General features: G+C 36.1%; 2 protein-coding genes across 11 annotated transcripts in view; both read left to right on the top strand.

Moving 5' to 3' along the window:
- Syp (synaptotagmin binding cytoplasmic RNA interacting protein) overlaps positions 1-9,620 on the top strand; it is a 31,924-nt gene extending 22,304 nt beyond the window's left edge. For 5 of the 10 annotated variants that reach the window (XM_071791847.1, XM_071791848.1, XM_071791852.1 and 2 more), the window contains 2 exons: positions 1,026-1,191; positions 5,375-9,620. In XM_071791847.1, coding sequence (XP_071647948.1) covers positions 1,026-1,191; positions 5,375-5,622 — 414 coding nt within the window. In that variant the 3' untranslated portion in view covers positions 5,623-9,620. Of the gene's footprint in view, positions 1-6; positions 98-1,025; positions 1,192-5,374 lie in introns of those variants that run through there. The other 5 variants (XM_071791857.1, XM_071791850.1, XM_071791851.1 and 2 more) reach the window with 4 other exon arrangements.
- Positions 9,621-15,968: 6,348 nt separating this feature from the next.
- On the top strand, positions 15,969-21,230 carry LOC139820386 (uncharacterized). The gene is made up of 2 exons (XM_071790602.1): positions 15,969-16,069; positions 19,097-21,230. The coding sequence occupies exons 1-2, from the start codon at positions 15,969-15,971 to the stop codon at positions 21,228-21,230; spliced, it is 2,235 nt and encodes a 744-aa protein (XP_071646703.1).
- The last annotated feature ends 580 nt before the right edge of the window (positions 21,231-21,810 follow it).

Raw genomic sequence — 21,810 nt, 5'->3', positions numbered from 1 at the left:
AAACAGGAGGAAAAGTTTATCGCAAATTATAAACAGCAGTATTGGAATTAAGGAGTGATAAACGTCATTCGAATCAATGAACCGCAAATGGTTTATCGTATGTGTCACGTGAATACTTTATTAATGATATTTTATTACTTGTACACTGAATTGTGCATAGGTATAGTAAAGACCACGGAGATAGATGGAATAGAGAGGATTGCGTCCCCCGTATATAGCACCAGTGAACATGTTTTGCAGTTCTCGCTTTGGCCTCCCATCGTCCTCACATCCATGTACATAAAAATCATAGCTTACGCTTAAATCACATTTGTTTTAACGCTTTTTAACAATGCTGCGCTGCTTATTTATATAATACGCCTTTTGGTTGAATTTTGTTTTAGCTGCCAGTGCAATAGCTTGTGTCGCTTAAAAGTTCCTACGCCAACCAATCAGTTCGCTTTTCGCTTTACTACATTGGATAACTCTGCTAACTCCTACTGCTGTATGTAAAAACGTGGTTAGTAAAGATTTGGTTATAGGTGATTTACCTTTTCTGCCACGTTCTTTTTTTTCTTTCTCTCTATTCCCTCTCTCTCTCTCTCCCCTCTCCCTCTCCCTCTCCTTTTCCACTCCCTCCATCTTCCCATAACTTTGTCGTTTCCTTTTTCACTCTTTCTGTTATTTATTCGTCTTTTCACGCTATATCGTCATGGATGTATACGTATATATAAAAGCCTTGAATGTACATATACGTTCCAAAAATAGTTACGAATAAAATGCACAATATATGTATTGGAGAAACTCCTATCGTTCAGCGATATACCAATGACTGATTATTGTTTTTATTGTATCTTGTTACTATTACTACTACATTTTTAAGTGTTAATATTGTTTGATATACTGTGCATAATTAAATTACATATAGGGCAGAAGATACGCATAAAGATATATAAGAAAGAGAAAAGAAAGTTAAATAAAACGTAAATATAACGCAAATAATTATACAATTATGGGGTAACAATTTGAATGTATTATTTGGGTAGGCTGGTCGTGGCCGTGGAGTAGTGCCACGTGGCCGAATCGGTGGCCCGCAAGCCCGTGGGCCAGTCAGGGGGGGACGCAACCCCGCAGCTTCAGGGGCCCGTGGGGTCCAGCGGCTGGCCGCTCGTGGGGGGGTCCGCGCCAAGGGAAGTTTACCAGGTGAGGATGGTCTGTATCTCCACAATAAATCGTCTTTTACACTGATTACATTTAATTCTTAATTACCGCGCGCGCGCGCGCGCGCGCGCGCACACACACACACACACACACACACACACACACACACACACACACACACACACATCGTCAATCATTACGACACATCTGAAAGCTTGTATATCGATACCGTTGTATTTGTAGCTTTCATTGTGTGAAAATTCTGTTAACGACGATATTACGAAGACATTTTTTTGAAAAATTCTGACAAATACATGATACTTTGATTACTTGATATGAAACATACGTTATCATTTAACAATCATTTAACAATAATAAGAAAAACTTGATCATTACGATATACAATTACTTAGAGAGAAAAATGTTATTTACGGTCCGGACTGGATCTTACAATTAATAGCCTAATAGTATTGCGTTAATTTTATATATATTTTTCCGAACTAAGTAAACTGCGCGCCGATTTTTTTGTCGATTATAAAACACAGCTCCCAATCGGAACAGTAAATCCACCAATTTAAATCTATAATTGATTTAAAATTTGCTGCTAATAAGTATTTTTATTAAAATCACTGTTAAGGCTCCTGGTTCCTGCTGATGTTGTCCTTATTTTAATGATGTCAGAAGTGAGAAATGACACGTTGAAAATTCTTACATGGTATTTCCAAATAAAAAGATATTTGCACAAAAAATAACACTTCAGATCACTTCAGCACACTTCAAAAATACTTCGAGTTCTATCTATTTCCCTTGACAGTTAATAAACAGTCGTAAAATGAATGTAATGCAAAGCCTAATCATATGCACAGGCGCATAACGTGCACGGTTAAGCTTCGTATTACATTCATTTTACGACTGTTTATTAACTGTCAAGGGAAATGGATAGAACTCGGGAGTATTTTTGAAGTGCGTTGAAGTGATCTCGTGTTATTTTATGCAAATATCTTTTTATTTGGAAATACCATGCAAGAATTTTCAACATGTTAATTCTCGCTTCTGACTCATTAAATAAGGACAGCAGGGACCAGAAGCCTTAAGAATTTATTGCGAAAAATATCATCTCAGCCAGGGTTCGAACCTGGAACCTCTCTATATTGGCTGAGATTATTTTTTTCGCAATAAATTCTTATAACAGTGATTTTAATAAGGATGCTTATTATCATCACATTTTAAATCGATTATCGATTTAAGTTTGTGGATTTATTGTTGTAACTAGAAGCTGTATTTTAAAGACTGACAAAAAAATCGGCGCGCTGTTTACTGAGTTTGGAAAAAAGTATATAAAATTTGCGCAATGCTGTTAGGCTATTAAATGTAAGATCCAGTCCGGACCGTAAATGGCATTTGTCTTTCTAAGGGATTAATCATTTAAATGCTAGAGAGACAGAGCAAGAGCGGGAGGTAGAGAGAGTGAGTGAGAGAGAGAGAGAGAGAGAGAGAGAGAGAGAGAGAGAGAAACAAAGTAAGAGAGATCTGGAACTGTGTACTATTTTATTAATTCAATTCGATTTCATGGAATTAATATACAAAAGTTCTTAATAATACAAATATTCTTTACAACGTTGAAAAGTGGTGTAACATACTTTTAGACGTACTTATAATATTACAACATACTTACAATATTACAACATAAGCTGATAGTATTGTTTAGCTATTTTAGCGCTGTTTATTATTCTAACTAAGGTATTTCGCTACGATAGTTTTCGGCAAATGTATATAAAGTCTTTTCTTGCAACTACTATATTGCTATATTGCTATTATAGTAATAATTGCAATTTTATATAGATTATTGCATCACATAATCATTTTCTATATGAATCTTTTTACCTGCAATTGATCCTCAGGTCTCAGTGGTCGTTTCCGAAGGATTTTGACGTGCTGAAACCGAATCCGTTGTCTGCATTGCTCGATCACGTCAGGTTTCTGAGATATCTGTACCTAAAAGTGCCAAAAAAGCCATTTTTCGATTTCTTTAAGTTGAAATAACTATAAAACGATACGTATGTTAGGCTCATTTTCTCGACGGATTCGAATTCTGCAGGAAAAAATCTATAGAAATCATACGTTATAGGCCGGTATTCATAGTCGGTTCTTATATTTAAGACCGTCTTAAGTACAATCTTAAGATGTCATTAACCAATCACAAAGCTGTATTAGCATCTTAAGACATTACTTAAGACGGTCTTAAAATAAGAACCGACTATGAATACCGGCCATATCTTGAAGATTAATTTAAAAATTCTATACCTACCTCCATGACGCTTCTATTCGCGCGCTAGTTGCTGCCTCGCTACACCTGCGAGCCACTACGAATGGCTCAAGGCATCTTCAGCGTGAAATCTTGAATTTGTTGCCTTTTTTAAGGCAGTCTGAAATGATATATCATTGACCCTTGCGGTACGGAGAGTGACTATAACCACTGTCCACATGCTGCTCATTGCGGCCGAGCAACTTGAAATGTTAACCTGAAATGCTTTTGTTGATGAATTTAAAAAAAAAATTTTTTTTATTGAGTTTTATTACATATAATAATTGAAGGCATTGAACGTCGAGTGCCTAGCTCTCGGCCGAATTGCGTATTGCGCATCGACGGATCGACGCGGATCGACGCTTCGGCCACTTGGGGGCCGTTCGCGTCCCGGTCGCTCCGTACCGAAAGGATTAAAGAAAGTCAATAGTTTTTCCAAGCGTTAAGGAAGCTTCTTGAAAAATTTCTAAATTTTATAAAAAGTAAAGATTACTTTGAAAAATTTATTAATTTTTTACATACATTTGATACGTTTCTTTATAAGTATTTTTCATCTATTTTCATATCTATTATACATTTTTTCTTTTTAAACTTCTATGTCGTATAAGAGCCCTATCTACCAATACAAATACCTTTAGCTTGTCTCGTATTTTGAACTCCGGATTCAGAGCTTTTTTTTAATTAATCTTTAAGGTATAACGTATGGTTTCTATAGATTTTTTCCTTCAGAATTCGAATCCGTTGAGAAAATGGGCCTAACACATACGTTTTATAGTTATTTTAATCTAAAAAAGGCGAAAAATGGTCTTTTTGGCACTTTTAGGTACAGATATCTCCGAAATCTGATGTAATAAAGCAATTCAGGCAACGGATTCGGTTTCAGCACGCTAAAATCCTTCGAAAACGACCATTGAGATCTAAGGATAAAAAAAGTCAAAATTCATCAGCCCGTGTTATCATCGCTAGAAAGCTCTCGTTAGATATTCGCTTTTGCTTTCCAGTAAATTTTTGCTCTTGTCCAACTGTTTCATAAAGAAGAAAAAACGCAATATCTAGACATACTTTCTGGATAATTTTTTTCATCGAGGATAGCAACTTCTTCCAATGTACATATATCGATTTCTCCCAATATATTGATCTTTTTTTTGTATTTGCATACAAAAATATATTCCAATATTAACGTGTACGTAATGTCGATATGTTTATAGAACGTTTATCTCCTCATTTCCAAAATGCAAATGCAACAATCACAATTAACTATTCTAAACATAATTGACGTGAATCCAGAATAATCTCTTAATATTTAACACGCTTACGTGTTTACAGAGTTTTTATTAAATTTTATATTATTTGAGGAGATACGTAATTTTGATTCTTTTTTGCAGATTTGCTAATGACAGATATTTTCGCTCAGCCTGAGGTTTTCAAAGTGCATATATAATAATTTGTCAAATGATTACATGTCCTTTTGTACATTGTCACGAATTGTTCATGTAATGTTATTTTACAGTAAACCACCCAATCCATCTTCCCACCAAAGTATCCAAGTCCCATCCACTTGATAATAATAAAATACTAGGTTAGTGACTCTTTTTGTGCTTATATCACGTACGTATTAATTCAAAGGTTTATAATTCTTGGAATTTTGTAAAGTCTATAGAAGATATTGATTAACTTTTTTTTATTTTCATAGGCGTGCTATTCTACACAATTATCACAGTACGTCCGTACATATAAACATTTTACGAGTACATCACATACATATATTAACACAAGAACTCTTAAGATTTCCTTCACTTTTCTTTGTGCAATATTTTGCAAGTGTCACACAATGTTAAAAAGAGTGCTTTTTAATTTAATATGAATGTATTTTTTCCAATTTTCTTCCACGTGATTATCGGTTTTATCATATTGATAATTTTTTTGCAGCAGGTAAACGAAAATTTGACGGGGGTCACCAGAACCAGGGGGAATCTAAGCGTCGCTTCCAGAGCAATTGGGGAAACCAGCCCCTCGCCCAACAACCACTGGGCAATGCATATGGATTGGCGAGTGTAAATGGTGGCAGTGGTGGTGGTGGCGGTGACATAGCTTTCGGAAGTAGAGCCGGCACACTCGGCGGTGTTTCCGGCGACGATCACGAATGGTATCAAGACTCTTACCAGTCGTGGAGCTAACTTCTGCAATCCTGTGAGTGATAAAAAAATATGCACGAACAAATGCATGATAGATGAAGTGAGAAACAAAAAACATATAAAATAAGGGGAAAAAATAAGATGAAATCAGACTGACAAAACGTAAAGAGCGAGAGAGAGAGAGAGGGAGAGAGAATAATAGGGTGAGGGGGAGGAAACTCGACAAGGGGAGGAAAAAGATCATCCATTTGTATTATTATCGCTCTTAATCGAATTCAAATAATTGTAAATGTTTTTTCATATTAATGATACGCAGCAACTGTGTTCTGCGCCACCACCATCGCCCGCTGTTATTGTGATTATGTACAGTGATGTGCCACTGAGACTAATTATTATATCGGAGTGTGACCACCCACCCACCCCGTACTATTATTATTATTATGATAATACTAATCTAAGTACCACTACTGCATTGTCACATTGTTTACTGCCAAGTGATGAAGATCAGCGATGTTGACATAGGGATTGTGATGGCTTGTATTAGTTAAGAGAACTCATGGAAGCCTGCGGTTTATTACGCGATGACTAGATGTTTTGAATCTATATGACGAAGCATGTGTGTTAGGTAGCTCGAATGAAATAAATAACGTGGGAGAAAAACGGAGAAGTTACAAACGGAAGTTAGAAATTGAAAAGACGGAAGTCCAACTTTGAGGAAACAGAAAATGTAATAGGTGTAGACAAGCAGAAGACGTAGGGCGAGAATGTGATATTTAGTGAGTATGCGCGCGCGCACGCGAGAGAGAGAGAGAGAGAGAGAGAGAGAGAGAGAGAGAGAGAGTCTTTAAACGGAATGTGTCTGTGTGTATTTGTGCGTGGGGCACGCTATCAAGCGTGCTGCAAGACCTTCTATTGTTGGTCTATAAATGTGTACAGTCAGTGAAACTATTATTATTAAGAGTCACACAGGTAAAGTTTTACAAAAGTAGCGAGTATGAAACGTTGCAACGGCTCTGCGAATGTCTCCCAGATTAGGTTTTGATTACGGTCACGCGAGGGTTCTATTGGGTAAAAAAGGGGAAAATGAAAAAAAAGAGTATTGCTCACAATCGAGAGAAAACCCACTTGTACAGTAAATTTTTCAATGACAGTATCCAAGTAGCAAGGTAAACTCGGATCCAAATTATAATATATTTATTTGTTAATGTGTTTCTTTTTTTATATTTGAAAAATTAAAAAATCGATCGTTGAAAACAAATATCTAAAGTGAATCTATTCCCTTTGAAAGGGAAATAAAAAAGAGTGTATTGTTTCTTCTAAATTTTATGTAAAAAGTAAATTTGTTTCTTGTATTCTTTTACAAAAGAAAAAGAAAGAGAAGTTTTTAAAGATGACTGACTACGAATTTGATAATGATAGTCACAGATTGAAGTAGGATGTAAAAGGTAATGTTTACAAATGCATGAACACATACAGCACACATTTTGAGTGTTGACTTGTTGTTATTGTTAGTCTGTTAGTTAATTAGTAAGAGTTGTAAGTGCGGGCTGTAGTTGGTCCCTGTCCCTGGAGCCCAGACACCCCCTGTTCTGGATGATTATTTGAAAAAGGAAAGAAAAAATGAAAACATACGCAAATCATTTGTATTTTACACGCACCCCCGGAATATGAAGACAAACATGGCGTAAAGACAAAAAAAGAAAATAAGAATATTGTAATAACGGAATAGCATATCAGACTTCTGTTTGTTATAATACACCAAATGAGACGCGACACAATTGCATACATACATATATACGTGGCTATATGCGCATACGTGTGCGTGTGTCCGCGCACGACCACATTCATCTATTCTTAATCCACATATGCGCTCTCAAAAAAACATGCACGCATGCACACACACACACACACACCGCACGCACGCACGCGTGTACGCGCGTAACACTTGACATATAATGGTTATACATATTAGCCTCTCGGATTGGATTTGGTACAATAGTAGGATTGACGGATGATGTATGTATGTAACACGATATTAAGTAATTTTACACCAAACAATAATGCCACAGATCAATTAATCAGAGATAAAAAAAATCGCATATACATCCTACTGTAATGTGATAATTACTATGTATAATTTTATAGATTCACGCTACATATACTACACAACATACACACACAAAACACACACACGGTAAAAAATGCGAAATGATAGACGCACCAACGGACGAAAAGTCTGGATGACAGATAGATTGTTCGCCCGACCTCGTATTTTACGAACATTTTGTTAATTTTTATTCATGTTTTACTTAAGTCTAATACTTCGTCATCGATACTGTTTTACTGGTAACGATGAATTAACGACATCTAGTAGTAATGATTAGACAAGAGAAAAATTTCCCGTTTTTATATATACATCTTGTCCCCAGTAATTGCGATCATTGTTTCTAAAAACGAAAAAAAGGAAAGGAAAGGAAAATTCGAGCGAATTGCGAAAACGCGGTTTGCGTTAGCTATCTACTTTTCATTCTCGTGCCCCCTCCTTTTTCCACCGTCCCTGATTATTCGCTTACCATATTTTATATCTACTTACCTACTCTACTTACCTACACATCCTATTTATAAAAGCATAATATCGAGGATATAATAATATTAATATTAACAATATGATAAGGATGATATTGCTAATCATAATTGAGTGGGTTTTTGTGACACATGATAATATTCCAGTATAAAAGAAAAAAAATCTGGTTTTTTCATGCAAAAAATGTAATTAATAAAAGGAAATAATAAGAGCATGATAGAGAAAAGAATAAAGGCAAAAAAAAAGATATTGAAAAAGAAGCAAGAGAATATGTTATATATATTACACATGTATACACACACACATACATAGATGCAGAGATACGATTAAAGAGAGAGTTCGGCTTGCGGGGGCAAGGAAGCATAACTTGGCTAAAGCGGAGACAGTTCACGGTGACGAGATTCTTAGACTGATCTAGGTACTAGCGTTTATCGATAATACCACCGGCTCTGCCCCGGTTAAAAAGGCGCCCCAAAAGTATCACTATCGTATTCCTTTCTCGTTTTCACTATCGCCACTCTTATCCTCCTTCCATCCTAATTACCCGTTCTTACTCTATTTTTTTCACTTTCCTCTTCCTCTTTTCTACTCTGATAATCGATGTGGCAGCTGGGGTGCCTGGGGTGGTTATCGGTCGCATTTTAGGATAATGCACCACACACACTGTGGCTGGCGATGCCGTAGCCGTGCGCGTGCGCGCTTTTCTTTTTTTTGCCCGGCCAATGCCCCGATTAAATAATAACAATAATTCGCAACACATCATTTTTTTTTTTTTAATCGTTCACATTATTCGGGGCTTGTATCGCGATTGGCCACCTCTCACGTGTCAGGCGGATATTGTGTGATCCATGGGCCGAAATGTTGCGAACGTTAGTTCAAAGTGGCCCACGAACCACGTGTTTTTTTAATTATATTATATAAAATATATTATATATTATATTCCTACGAATATGCATTTTTGTGACGTGATGTTATTTAGCACTAATTAACGAGAAAGAAGGAAATCGTACGATAATTAACGAAAGATTTAATAAGAAATACCGCCTCCAAATCCCCGAAAAGGAAAGAAAAAAAGATACATATGTATGTTATATCTTTTTTGCGCTACATGTCAGCTCCGCGGCTGTAAAACAGATATGCAAAATTTTTATCGCCAAATTCTTCATATCACTGCTAATTGTATTTTGCGTTTTCTCGGATTCTTTAATTATTCACCTCCTCTACCAATCGCTTCGCTTTTTAATTCCCGCAATTTTTATTTCTCCAAGTTGCCCCTAAGTTTAGTGTGAAACGTAGTTAAACATAATGATTAATGATGAATTTAAAGACAAATGTTATAACATGGTTCCTTTTTTCGGGCTAGGAGCTTGATTTAAAGTGTCAAAGATTTTTGTGTATGACCAGATGTATTCTACATGTCTCAATAAACAGTTGTATGTGAATTACCTTTCTTAAATATGCGTTGCTCTTCATTTCGTAATCCTTGTTCCTGATTCTCTGTCAGTCTCCCCTTGATTGTAGTAACATTACATACATACGTGTACACATATATGTGGATATACGTATGTGTCCACGGCGCGTGGATATGTGAAGTATAATATATCTTTATATAATTATTACAGACTTGTGACTATTAAAGAAGCATTGTAACATACATCAGCTAAGTTTTATGTTACATTGGGAGCTTACCAGCAAGCGACACAAGTCGACACAAACATCGTTTTGTCTTTCTTTAGCAATAAGTAACAAAGATAAAACGATACTTGTGTCGCTTGTGTTGCTTGCTGGAAAGGTCCCAATATAAAATGTAAATGCTCCTTATAGTTGACCAATATACCTATATTTTTTAAATAATTCAACTTTTAAATAGTTGACATTTTAGATGAATATTTAATCAGGATGTCTGGAAGCAACATTTACATTTTTTACTATTGATAAATAGTAATACAATTTTATTCTGTATTTCACTATTCTGTATTATTTTCAAGAAAAATAAATCCCTGAGTAAGTGTGTCCAAAGTTTCTAGTACCATCAATAGAACTAGAAAGAAATCTAGATAATTTACATATGTAATATATGTAATATTTACAATGTAATATATGCTTATACTGTATTGTGTAACAATTACTTAAAATGTTATGCTTCAAAAGTTTTACAATATCAAAAGGAAAATGTGATGTGTGCAATAAATTTTTTATAGCATGGTTTTTTATATTAAATATACATATAATATTGTAATATATTTTATTGTATTAAAATATTTTATATTTAATATTTGTAAATTATTAATATTTTTTATTATTTTATCTTGATTCTGTTCTATATGGAATAATTATATTAAGTATCAAATACTTGAAAAAATCATATATACATTTAGAGCAATAACGACAGCATTGATGCTCTCATAAAAGACGTGTTATAAAACATTTGTTGCCTGCATTATATTTATCCTGAAACTGTACAAATATATTTTATGTCATAAATATCTCACTCTGTATTAATATATATGCTTACACAATCTTACGCGAGTATGTATATGTGTAGGTAATGCTTTTTTATCATACAATATTATACAATACCATACAATTACCATATAGAATTCTTTACTGCGAGTCATGAAAAAAGATGTCAGTTTTGTCTTTAAATCTTTTTTTAGTTATTAATTATTTGAAAAACGCGATATTAATAACATTAATAATAAAGATCTATACATGGTGACACCGAAATAGGTGGTCGAACTTTGGTACCGTATTCTATTTTTTCTAGGGATGCAAAAAAGGTCATATAAACATAGGTCCAAAAACTCTTTTTCTCCGAGATATAAACACTTTTTGTAGTAATGTAGTAGAGCAAGTCATTTTGACAGCGTATGCCGTAGTAAATCAGTCTGTAGTAACTCAATCTAAATAATTTCATAGTAAGACAGTGCTATCAGGATGGCTTATTCTAATATCGAGTGGGCAGATATTCACTTCACGTATGGACGAGCTAACGGAAACACCGCAGAAGCTCAGCGCGTCCTCAGAGAGGCAGCCTTTAATTTCCTCAGAGACGATATTCTGCTAAAAGTTCATTTGCTTCGGTGCATCGTCAGTTTACAATTAGAAAAACTGAATCTTTCGCATCTATTACAATTAACCGAGGACGAAATAGACATGTTCGAACATCTGGAGTTGAAGACCATCAGGTATTTTAGACATGTAGAAGAAAATCCAAACTAAGCACGAGACAGATTGCATTACAAATGCAAAATGTTTCTCGCAAAACTGTACGGAAAATTTTACGAGGAAATCTGGGCGAAACTTTCAAAAACGTCCATGCTCAGATTTCGGTCAAACTTTGTAAATAGATTCCTTTTAGATAAAAAAGACATAAGTATACCAAAAGGATTTTTTGCGACTCCAAAGTTTAGCAATTTTTTAAATACTTTTTCACATCTTTTTCTTATGTCTTATGTATTATTGTACAGTCATTTTAAATGCTTACCCGAGAAACACGTTTGCACACAACTCTTGTCGTGAGCGAACTAACTCAGTATATTACAAACCAAAAAAAGAGCTCTCAAGTAATGTAAACAACCATAAAGTCATACCCGTCAAATTCATAACATAAACATCATTGGCGAAACTTCAGAAAATCAGAAACGTTGTAAACCCATATGACAATTCGTCTCGCATGAAAAGTGTATGGAGACAGTAGGTTCCGCCCTCCTGTGGGGGGCTCCCACTATTAAACTAGACACATAAGGTGCGTTCGGGAAGACGCTATTAGTGCTATTTGCTTATTTTATCCTTGTTTTACACCTGATGAGCGATAAAGATAGAATGATGCAATAGCGCTAATAGCGCGCTTCCCGAACGCAGCCATAGTGTGCCTTCAAAGTACATACATGCGTGGGCTTTCCACGCGTGGAAAGTTGTAAACCCATGTGGCACCTCGTTTCGCGTAGAAAGTGTATGCGCGGATGCAGCAAGTTAAAAATGTTAAAAAAGTTGCTAAATTTTGGAGTCGCAAAAAATCCTTTTGGTATAGGTATGTCTTTTTTATCTAAAAGGATCCTATTCACAAAGTTTCACCTAAATCGGAGCATGGACGTACGTTTTGTCAAGAACAGCCGTTTTGTCAGTAATATAAGTGATACCTGCAACAGTGCATTAGCAACACCATATTTCGAAATATCTGTTCTTTTTCACAGATAAAACAAAATTTACGCGAGACGCTATTGTAAATTTTATTGTAAATTTTATTTTGTCTTTTTTATCTAAAAGGATCCTATTCACAAAGTTTCACCTAAATCGGAGCATGGACGTACGTTTTGTCAAGAACAGCCGTTTTGTCAGTAATATAAGTGATACCTGCAACAGTGCATTAGCAACACCATATTTCGAAATATCTGTTCTTTTTCACAGATAAAACAAAATTTACGCGAGACGCTATTGTAAATTTTCGCAACCAACATCTATGGATGTATGAAAATCCGCGCATGCTGTTAATCAATCTCGACACCTATATAAGTTTTCATGCAATGTGTAAACTGGAATTATTGGAGACTTTTTCTTCCATCTACACTCAATAGTAGAAATTACACACAATTTTTGAAAACTAAACTTTCTACACTTATATTACAAGATGTACCCGGCAAAAATTGTTTTATATAAAAACATACATATATATAATTATATATGAAATATGTCCATATATGTTTTTTTTCTCTTGTATAATCTGTGTTCGTATATACAGGAAAAATAATAAAAAGAACCCGTAAAACAGCACACCTTTCATTGCAAATATATCAAGAGACACGGTAGTGTCTCGTACCAAGTACACGGGAAACGGGACCGCACCGCGACTCTTTTACGCGAACGCACGAGTTGCGAGTACCCGAGATTTTGAGATCTCAATAACCGCTCAACCGATTAAGTTCTAAGTAAGCTTGATCGATAGCTTGGGTTTGAATTATATAATAAAAGTGTTTTTATTTTTCCGCTACGTGCCCTACGAGCGGAGATATTACAATGCAAATAGTCCAGGAGCTAGCGGAATTTTAGGTGACTGATTTTCTTACGCCTGAAATTTTTTCCACGAGTTATTATGGTCATGTCTGCCAAATGTAGACAGGTGGCAGAGTCTGTCCGCGGGACATAGAGCGAACAGAATTTTTGTAACTTGTATTAATTTCCAAAGACATTGACTGATTTCATTACAGCTGATTTTTTTACAGTTGATTATTTAAACCATTTCAACAAGAAAAAATGAGTTGTCCGACAAAAAAGTTGGGACATGACCCGTGTCTGCTATTTGGAATTGGTAATTTTTTCTTTGACTCTTGACTGATTTTCTTACAGCTGAATTTTACAGTTTAATAATATATTAAGGATGAAGTATATAACCTTGTCCGACAATTTTAGTGGGACAGAACCGCTCTCTGACGTCTTTGTTATGTTAATTAATCATCAATTAATGACTGAAGTATTTATGTCGGACAAAGGGGTCAAATTGCTCGAAATTTTATATATTTTTGATTTTCACACGTGTCTGACGAAAATATTGGGACATATTTGCTCTCTGACAAAAATAATGTTGAAAATATGATTATCGGACATGTGATATTATTTACTGGAGTATTTCTGTCGGACAAAGTGGTCAAATTGTTCGAAATTGTATATACTATCGATATTCACTCGTGTCTGATGAAAATAGTGGGACATATTTGCTCTCTGACAATAATAATATTGTAAATATTATTATTGGACATGTGATATTATTTACTGGAGTATTTCTGTCGGACAAAGAGGTCAAATTCTTTGGAATTTTATATACTAACGATATTCACTCGTGTCTGATGAAAATAGTGGGACATATTTGCTCTCTGACAAAAATAATGTTGTGATTATTATTATTGGACATGTGATACTATTTACTGGAGTATTTCTGTCGGACAAAGTTGTCAAATTCTTTGAAATTTTATATACTTTCGATTTTCACACGTGTCTAATGAAAATATTGGGACATGTTAGCTCTCTAGCAATGATAATGCTGTGACTATTATTATTGGACTTTTCAGCGGCATTTTGACTGAGAAACTGTATTCTGTTAAGCCGCGTATAAGATTTTTCTGCTTTTATATCGTGTTGTCCCACCCAAAATGTCGGACGAATATATCAATGTCTTTCTGTTGGCATTTTAAAAGTACACCATAAAAATTAGCTGTAAGAAAATTAGTCAAACATTAATGATTAATTAACATAACAAAGACGTCAGAGAGCGGTTCTGTCCCACTAAAATTGTCGGACAAGGTTATATACTTCATCCTTAATATATTATTAAACTGTAAAATAAAATTCAGCTGTAAGAAAATCAGTCAAGAGTCAAAGAAAAAATTACCAATTCCAAATGGCAGACACGGGTCATGTCCCAACTTTTTTGTCGGACAACTGATTTTTTCTTGTTGAAATGGTTTAAATAATCAACTGTAAAAAAATCAGCTGTAATGAAATCAGTCAATGTCTTTGGAAATTAATACAAGTTACAAAAATTCTGTTCGCTCTATGTCCCGCGGACAGACTCTGCCACCTGTCTACATTTGGCAGACATGACCATAATAACTCGTGGAAAAAATTTCAGGCGTAAGAAAATCAGTCACCTAAAATTCCGCTAGCTCCTGGACTAAAAGTCTGAAATGCTAAATTTTACAATTAATTAATAAGGTGATTCCGCCATCAGAGCATGTCAAAGAAAAAAATCTGAATTAAAAATATGTTGTAAAGAAAACCTAAATACACTTAAATTTGCAATTTTGAGAAGATCTGACGTCTAGTTTTTGAGATATTAAATCTCAAAGTTGGCATTTTTAACATAGGTTTTATGGGAAATTGTACTGAAAACATACATTTTTCGAGAATTTCACTCACTGTCTTGTAGGAGATTAAGTTTTATGTATGTAGGATTAAGTTTTATGTATATCTCTTTCATATGTATTTTCTCTTTACTGTCGCATATGTCGGTAAGGCAATTAGGCGCGGTATACCGCGATGCGTGCGCCCGTAATTAAAATCGGGGAAGTTGAAGTTCGGCACGAATTCGGGTACGCGGGTACGCGGAAAGACAAGAGAGAAGCGAGAGAGACAAAAAGAGTCGTGTACGGAGAGCCGAGCGAGCAAAGACGTGTGCGAGCTTTCTGAATAAACGCCTCATTTTCTTACTGTTAAAACCATTGCCTCGTGAATTATTCATATTCTTTACAATTGGGGGCTCGTCCGGGATCGAGGCTAACGAGAAGGTGAGGAACGAGGAGAAGAAGAATATAAGGAAAGCATGTCGCACAACGGCGAACTACACGACGGCACAGAAGGCACGTTGCGAGTCGACACGATGACGATAGCCCAACTCAAAGACGAGCTTAGAGGACGTCGGCTGAAGGTGACGGGCAACAAGGTCGATCTCGCAGTACGATTGAAGGCGGCTCTAGTCCCGGACGATCAACACGAAGAAGAAAACGACGATGACGGGTCCAGCGGCGAAAGCGACGATCGACGAAGAAGATGGCGCCGGCGCTAATGGTGCCGGAGACGACGAGGCACGGGGCTCAAAATTCGTGCCAACTTTCAAGGACGTGGAGGAGTCAATCGATACTTTCAGTGGAGACGACGGCAAAAACATAAAAACGTGGATCAGGGAATTCGAGAACCTGGCGAAGTTGTGTGATTGGAATGCGGTACGGAAAATAATCTACGCGAAAAGACTGTGCGAGGCTCTGCTCGCTTGTTTGTAAAATCTGACAACTGTGAGAAGACGTGAAAAACCATGAAGGCCGCCCTGAAGACGGAATTTGCACTGAAAGTGGACAGTCGCATGGTGCATAAGGAGCTGCAACAAAGAAAAAAAGGACCGATGAAATCATGCCAGTATCAGACTACGAATTGAGATTGAGATTGGATTGAAATTTGACCAATCAGAGCAAAGTTTACTAAACTTGAGATCAGTTTTCTCTGTTCTGATTGATTGAATTTCAATCCAATCTCAATCCCAATCCGTAGTCTGATACGGGCTTCACGAATATTATGCTACAAGATGATGGAGATAGCAGCACGAGTGGACGTCTAGACGAATAGTGCGAGAGCCCACCGCAAAAATTTGGGTCCATCGCTTTTATGGATAAATTTACTTGCAAAAGGTAGTTTATAAGTCGTATTATCATAAACGATTGTCAGCCAAACTCGTACCCCCTGCGTTATGAGCAATAAAAATTTATTAACAATTGGATTTCTAAGCGATTTGGGTCCATCGCTTTTATGGACGAAACTTGTTTCATTCGAAAGGGCATCAAATTCCCTTTCAGAAAATACCCGGCTGATTTGCCCTGGCCCCTGCAAAACCCAGGCTGATCATGATTTTTGACTCAACGCGCGAGTCAGATCGAGCGTGGCGTTTGAAATGCGCGCCGTAAACAAGGACAGAGCGTCACGCTTTTATTTATACTTTGGATACTATCTAATATTATAAATTTTTAAAGATCATAATTGTTGTTATTGTTATTATTTAACGTTTATGATATTATAATATTGTGTAGGGATTATGAATATTTTTGATTTTTTTATCATTCATATTATTATATTTTATATGTTAATTATATACTTTTATCATTTATCATAGTTAAAAATATCATATTTCCAGATAAAAAGTATGGAACTGTCAGAGAACGTAATGTAAATTGGAATTTTGTCGAATATTTCCAAGTTTTTTACATTTTTTTATAATATAATTGAATTTTAACAAAATCATAGCAAATACTACACGGAAAAAAATAAACTGTAAAAAATCGTCAGAAATCTGATGACTATTTACAGTTTATTATGTAACTCGGCCACGGGTAATGATAAACTCGTAATTTTTCAATGAAATAAATGAGATACTACTAACACGTCAAATGAATTTTTGATATGCACATCAATGCTTTTTACAGTGTATAATAATATTACTATATATTCAAACAATAAGATTAGATGTTCATACATCAATTTATAATAAAAATTCAGTAAAATGACTAAATTACAGTGCTAAACAGTATCTTTTATTGATAATTTTATTATTTTTTACATATCATTTTTTTCCGTGTAGTATTTCTTCAGCGATTTTTATCATACTTTTTTTCCATACTTTTTATCTGGAAATATGATATTTTTAACTATGATAAATGATAAAAGTATATAATTAACATATAAAATATAATAATATGAATGATAAAAAAATTAAAAATATTTATAATCCCTACACAATATTATAATATCATAAACGTTAAATAATAACAATAACAACAATTATGATCTTTAAAAATTTATAATATTAGATAGTATCCAAAGTAAAAATAAAAGCGTGACGCTCTGTCCTTGTTTACGGCGCGCATTTCAAACGCCACGCTCGATCTGACTCGCGCGTTGAGTCAAAAATCATGATCAGCCTGGGTTTTGCAGGGGCCAGAGCAAATCAGCCGGGTATTTTCTGAAAGGGAATTTGATGCCCTTTCGAATGAAACAAGTTTCGTCCATAAAAGCGATGGACCCAAATCGCTTAGAAATCCAATTGTTAATAAATTTTTATTGCTCATAACGCAGGGGGTACGAGTTTGGCTGACAATCGTTTATGATAATACGACTTATAAACTACCTTTTGCAAGTAAATTTATCCATAAAAGCGATGGACCCAAATTTTTGCGGTGGGCTCTCGGACTAGAAGGTAGTTCTCCAGTATATCGTTGACGGTATTGACGACGAAGGGTACCGTAAGTCTGTGTTATACGGTGCGAAAGATGTGCGCGAATTGAAGACAAATTCGATATATACGCAGATATGTTCGGTAAAAGAAAGTCTAAAACGAGCGAAACTAAGAGAAAACTGCCTTCGAACTCGGAGAATAAAGACGCAAAATGTTGTTAAAACTGCGGCGATAGCAATCATTTAAGCGCGGCATGTCCGTCGAAAGAACGGGGTACAAAATGTTTCGGTTGTAATAAATACGGGCACATAGCGGCGAAATGTCCCGAAGGCGCGAACGCGGAAAGGAAAAAAAGTTGTAATATCGTACAGGCAGATTCCGGAAAATGCCGTAAAGACGTTGTTATAAACGGTACGAAGCTAAGCGCAATAATAGATTCGGGCAGTGATATTAGCTTAATGCGTAAAGAGCAATATAAACAGATCGGGTTGCCGACTCTCGGGAATCGTACGATAACATTCCGAGGAGCGGGCTCAGAAGAAAACAACGTTAAGGGATATACGTTTAAAGATTTGCATTGATATGGAAATCTACGACATTGTCGTACACCTCGTTCATGACGGAATAATTCCACACGGTATGCTTATAGGATCTGATATTTTAAGAAATGTCGAAGTACATATAAAAAGGGGCGTCGTAAATAAATATTTCAAAGATCGTAAACGATTTCGCGGAATTATCAGAGGTGTATACAGTACAAGATAACGTCGTGGATTTGTCGCATATCAAAGATGAATATAAGTATTAAAAAAGAAGTAGAATGTTTAGTTACAGAATATAGGCCGAAAAAAGAGAAAGAGGTAGGTATTAAAATGATTATAGTCGTAAAAGATGATATTCCAGTTGCCCAAAACGCGCGCAGATTATCTGTAGCAAAAAAAGCCGAAGTAGATTCGCAAATTTGTGTATGGCTTAACGAGGGGATAATTATAACAGGACAACAAACACAGAAGGCAACGTCGAAATCATATTGACGAACTTCAACTGTATTTATATTTGCGTATTTATATCATTTCAAAGCGTATCTTGTATTTGCGTGTTAACCGAAAGTTCGTTTTTTTTTTCATATTTGTCAATTTTAATTACTGACACGATGGCCGACGAGATGCGTGCGCTTGTACAGAGACGTGCGGCAATAAAGGGGCAACTGACTCGATCAGGAGTTATTTAGAAAAATGGTCTGAGCGTCCGGATGAACAGCAATTGATTGAGCGTTTAGAAAAATTTAAGACTACGTGGGATAGCTTTGACGAGGTACAGACTAGTATTGATTTAAATGATACCGTTACGGGCACACAATTAGATGACAACGAAAGAACGTATTTTGAGGAAGCATATTTTGAACTGGCGGCGCGTGCCCAGCGTCGACTTGCGTCTGTCAGGCCCACCGCGACTAACGATAATGTAATAATTCAAAACCAGCTTCCTGTACAAAACGTGAAAGCGAATATAAAGCTCCCTACAATTAACTTGCCTACTTTTAGTGGTAATTACGAGGCATGGATGGGCTTTTATGATAATTTCAAATCGATCGTACATGATAACGAGAACCTTTCTCCTGTTCAGAAACTACAATATTTAAAATCATCGTTGATAGACGAAGCCGCTCAGGTAATTCAATCTCTAGAAATCTCATCACAAAATTACGAAGTAGCATGGGCTCTCGTAGTGGAACGGTACGATAATAGAAGAATAATAATACAGAGCCATATTCGCGCGCTGTTTGATCTTTCGGTAATATCTAAGGAATCTTCAACACAATTGAGATCGTTGGTCGATGCCGCTTTAAGACACACGCGAGCACTTCATGCTCTTGGTCAACCGACCGAATCGTGGGACGCATTGCTTTTTCATTTATTGACATCAAAACTCGATCGAAATTCTTATCAAGAATGGGAGCGTTCTCTTGACGGAACCGATATGCCGTCTATTGATGATTTTTGGAAGTTTTTAAAAAATCGCTGTCATGTTTTGGAAAACGTAAGTCAGGAAGTCTCAGTTTATTCGAGTCAGTCGAATAACGCGGCGAGAAATCAATTGCGATCGAGCAATATGCGAGGTAATACGAAGCAAATGGCGAGGCCGACCCTTGTGACCGTTTACGCTAAATCCGAGTGTACCATTTGTAAACAGAACCATAACATATTTCAATGCGAACAGTTTCGTAGGATGACTCGCGAAGCGAGATTTGCCAAGGTGAAATCCATGGGGCTCTGCTACAATTGTTTAAGACCAAATCATTTGGTTGACGAATGTAAATATGGTACGTGTAGAAAGTGTAAACGTAAGCATCATACCCTTCTTCACTCTGAAGGTGATTCATTTGATCGAGGATCTGGTAGCTCTAATGCGGCAAACGCCAATCCAATCGCAAGTCTCCAAGCGGTCGTCGCTTCGAGAGTTCTTTTGGCCACGGCATCCGTGCGTATGCTCAATGACCGCGGAGAGCCTGTCAAATGTAGAGTCTTGTTGGATAACGGGTCTCAGTCTAACTTTGTTACTGAGAAATTAAGCGGTATTCTGAATCTCACTAAGAGAGAAGTTAATATTCCGGTGTCGGGTTTTAATCAAAGCTTAACGCATATTAAGCATTCTATCGCAACGACCCTTCAGTCAAGGGATGGACGTTTTGCTGCGGAGTTGTTATTCTTGGTGGTCCCTCGAATTACAGAGACACTTCCTGCACAGACGATTAACCGTTGCGATTTAAATCTTCCCCGAAATATCACCTTGGCAGATCCCGAATTCTGCACTCCTTCAGAGATTGACGCTCTTATAGGAGCGGAACTATTTTACCAATTGTTATGCGTGGGTCAGATCAAATTAGGCAATGCGCTGATATTACAAAAAACGCGTCTTGGTTGGATAGCGTCGGGAGCTATACACGATAGGGGGCCTGCGTCAAATCGAATAGCATGTAATTTAGTGGTAGACTCGCTGGATGCCCAGGTCGCTAAATTCTGGGAAATTGAGGAGGTCTCGAGCGTTAGGCGTTTGTCCGATGATGAGAGGGCGTGCGAACAACACTTTTCTCAGACGCACTCGAGGGATGAGAGTGGCCGTTATATAGTTAGGCTTCCGTTTAACAGTAGAAAACGCGAACTGGGCGACTCTTATCAAACAGCAAAGAAAAGGCTGTATTCACTGGAAAGGAGATTGGCACGAGATCCTCAATTGCGTGAGGAGTATACGGATTTCCTTGACGAGTATGAGAGGCTTGGTCACATGACTGAGATCCCTGTCTCCGATGTGGCCGAAGAAGGATATCCCTTACAAAAAAGTATTACTGACTAAATACTTAAAATCTCAGTGATTTAATACTGTCAATATTTATTTGGGAAATACTGGGAAAATACTGGTAGTGATAAATATTATAGGTAGTGATTAATACTACACAGAACTACTGGTGCTTAGTATTGAATTACTCACCAATATTTCGATTTCCGATATTTACCCGGCATAAAAAAAAAAATTTTTTTTTTCGAAATTTTATTACTATTTTATAACTAAATTTGTTTCTTAAGATGCAGTCTATAATTATAAATATTTTCTCGTATTTGAAAAACACTTACCTTGGTGGGATCGAACTCGGGACCTCTGGATCGTGAGCCAACTGCCTTACGTGGTAGACTACTTCTTAATTTGATGTAAGTGTTATATATAGTCTACATGTGTCATAACCAGCGCAAATATATAATTTTTCAAAAATCATCTTAAGAAACAAATTCAGTTTAAAAAGAGTAATAAAATTTTGAATTGAATATTAAAATGATATCCTCAGTACTATTTCAAAACTTGTACACTTTTATCAAGACGAATTAGTACAGACCTTCATATAAAATGTATTTGTGCCTTACTTTTATCTCTTTTCCTT

The sequence above is a fragment of the Temnothorax longispinosus genome, chromosome 10, assembly GCF_030848805.1.
Source record: "Temnothorax longispinosus isolate EJ_2023e chromosome 10, Tlon_JGU_v1, whole genome shotgun sequence".
Classification (NCBI taxonomy): Eukaryota; Metazoa; Arthropoda; class Insecta; order Hymenoptera; family Formicidae; genus Temnothorax; species Temnothorax longispinosus.
The sequence above is the reverse complement of the archived record's forward strand: the minus strand, read 5'-3'. Positions and strand labels throughout refer to the sequence as shown.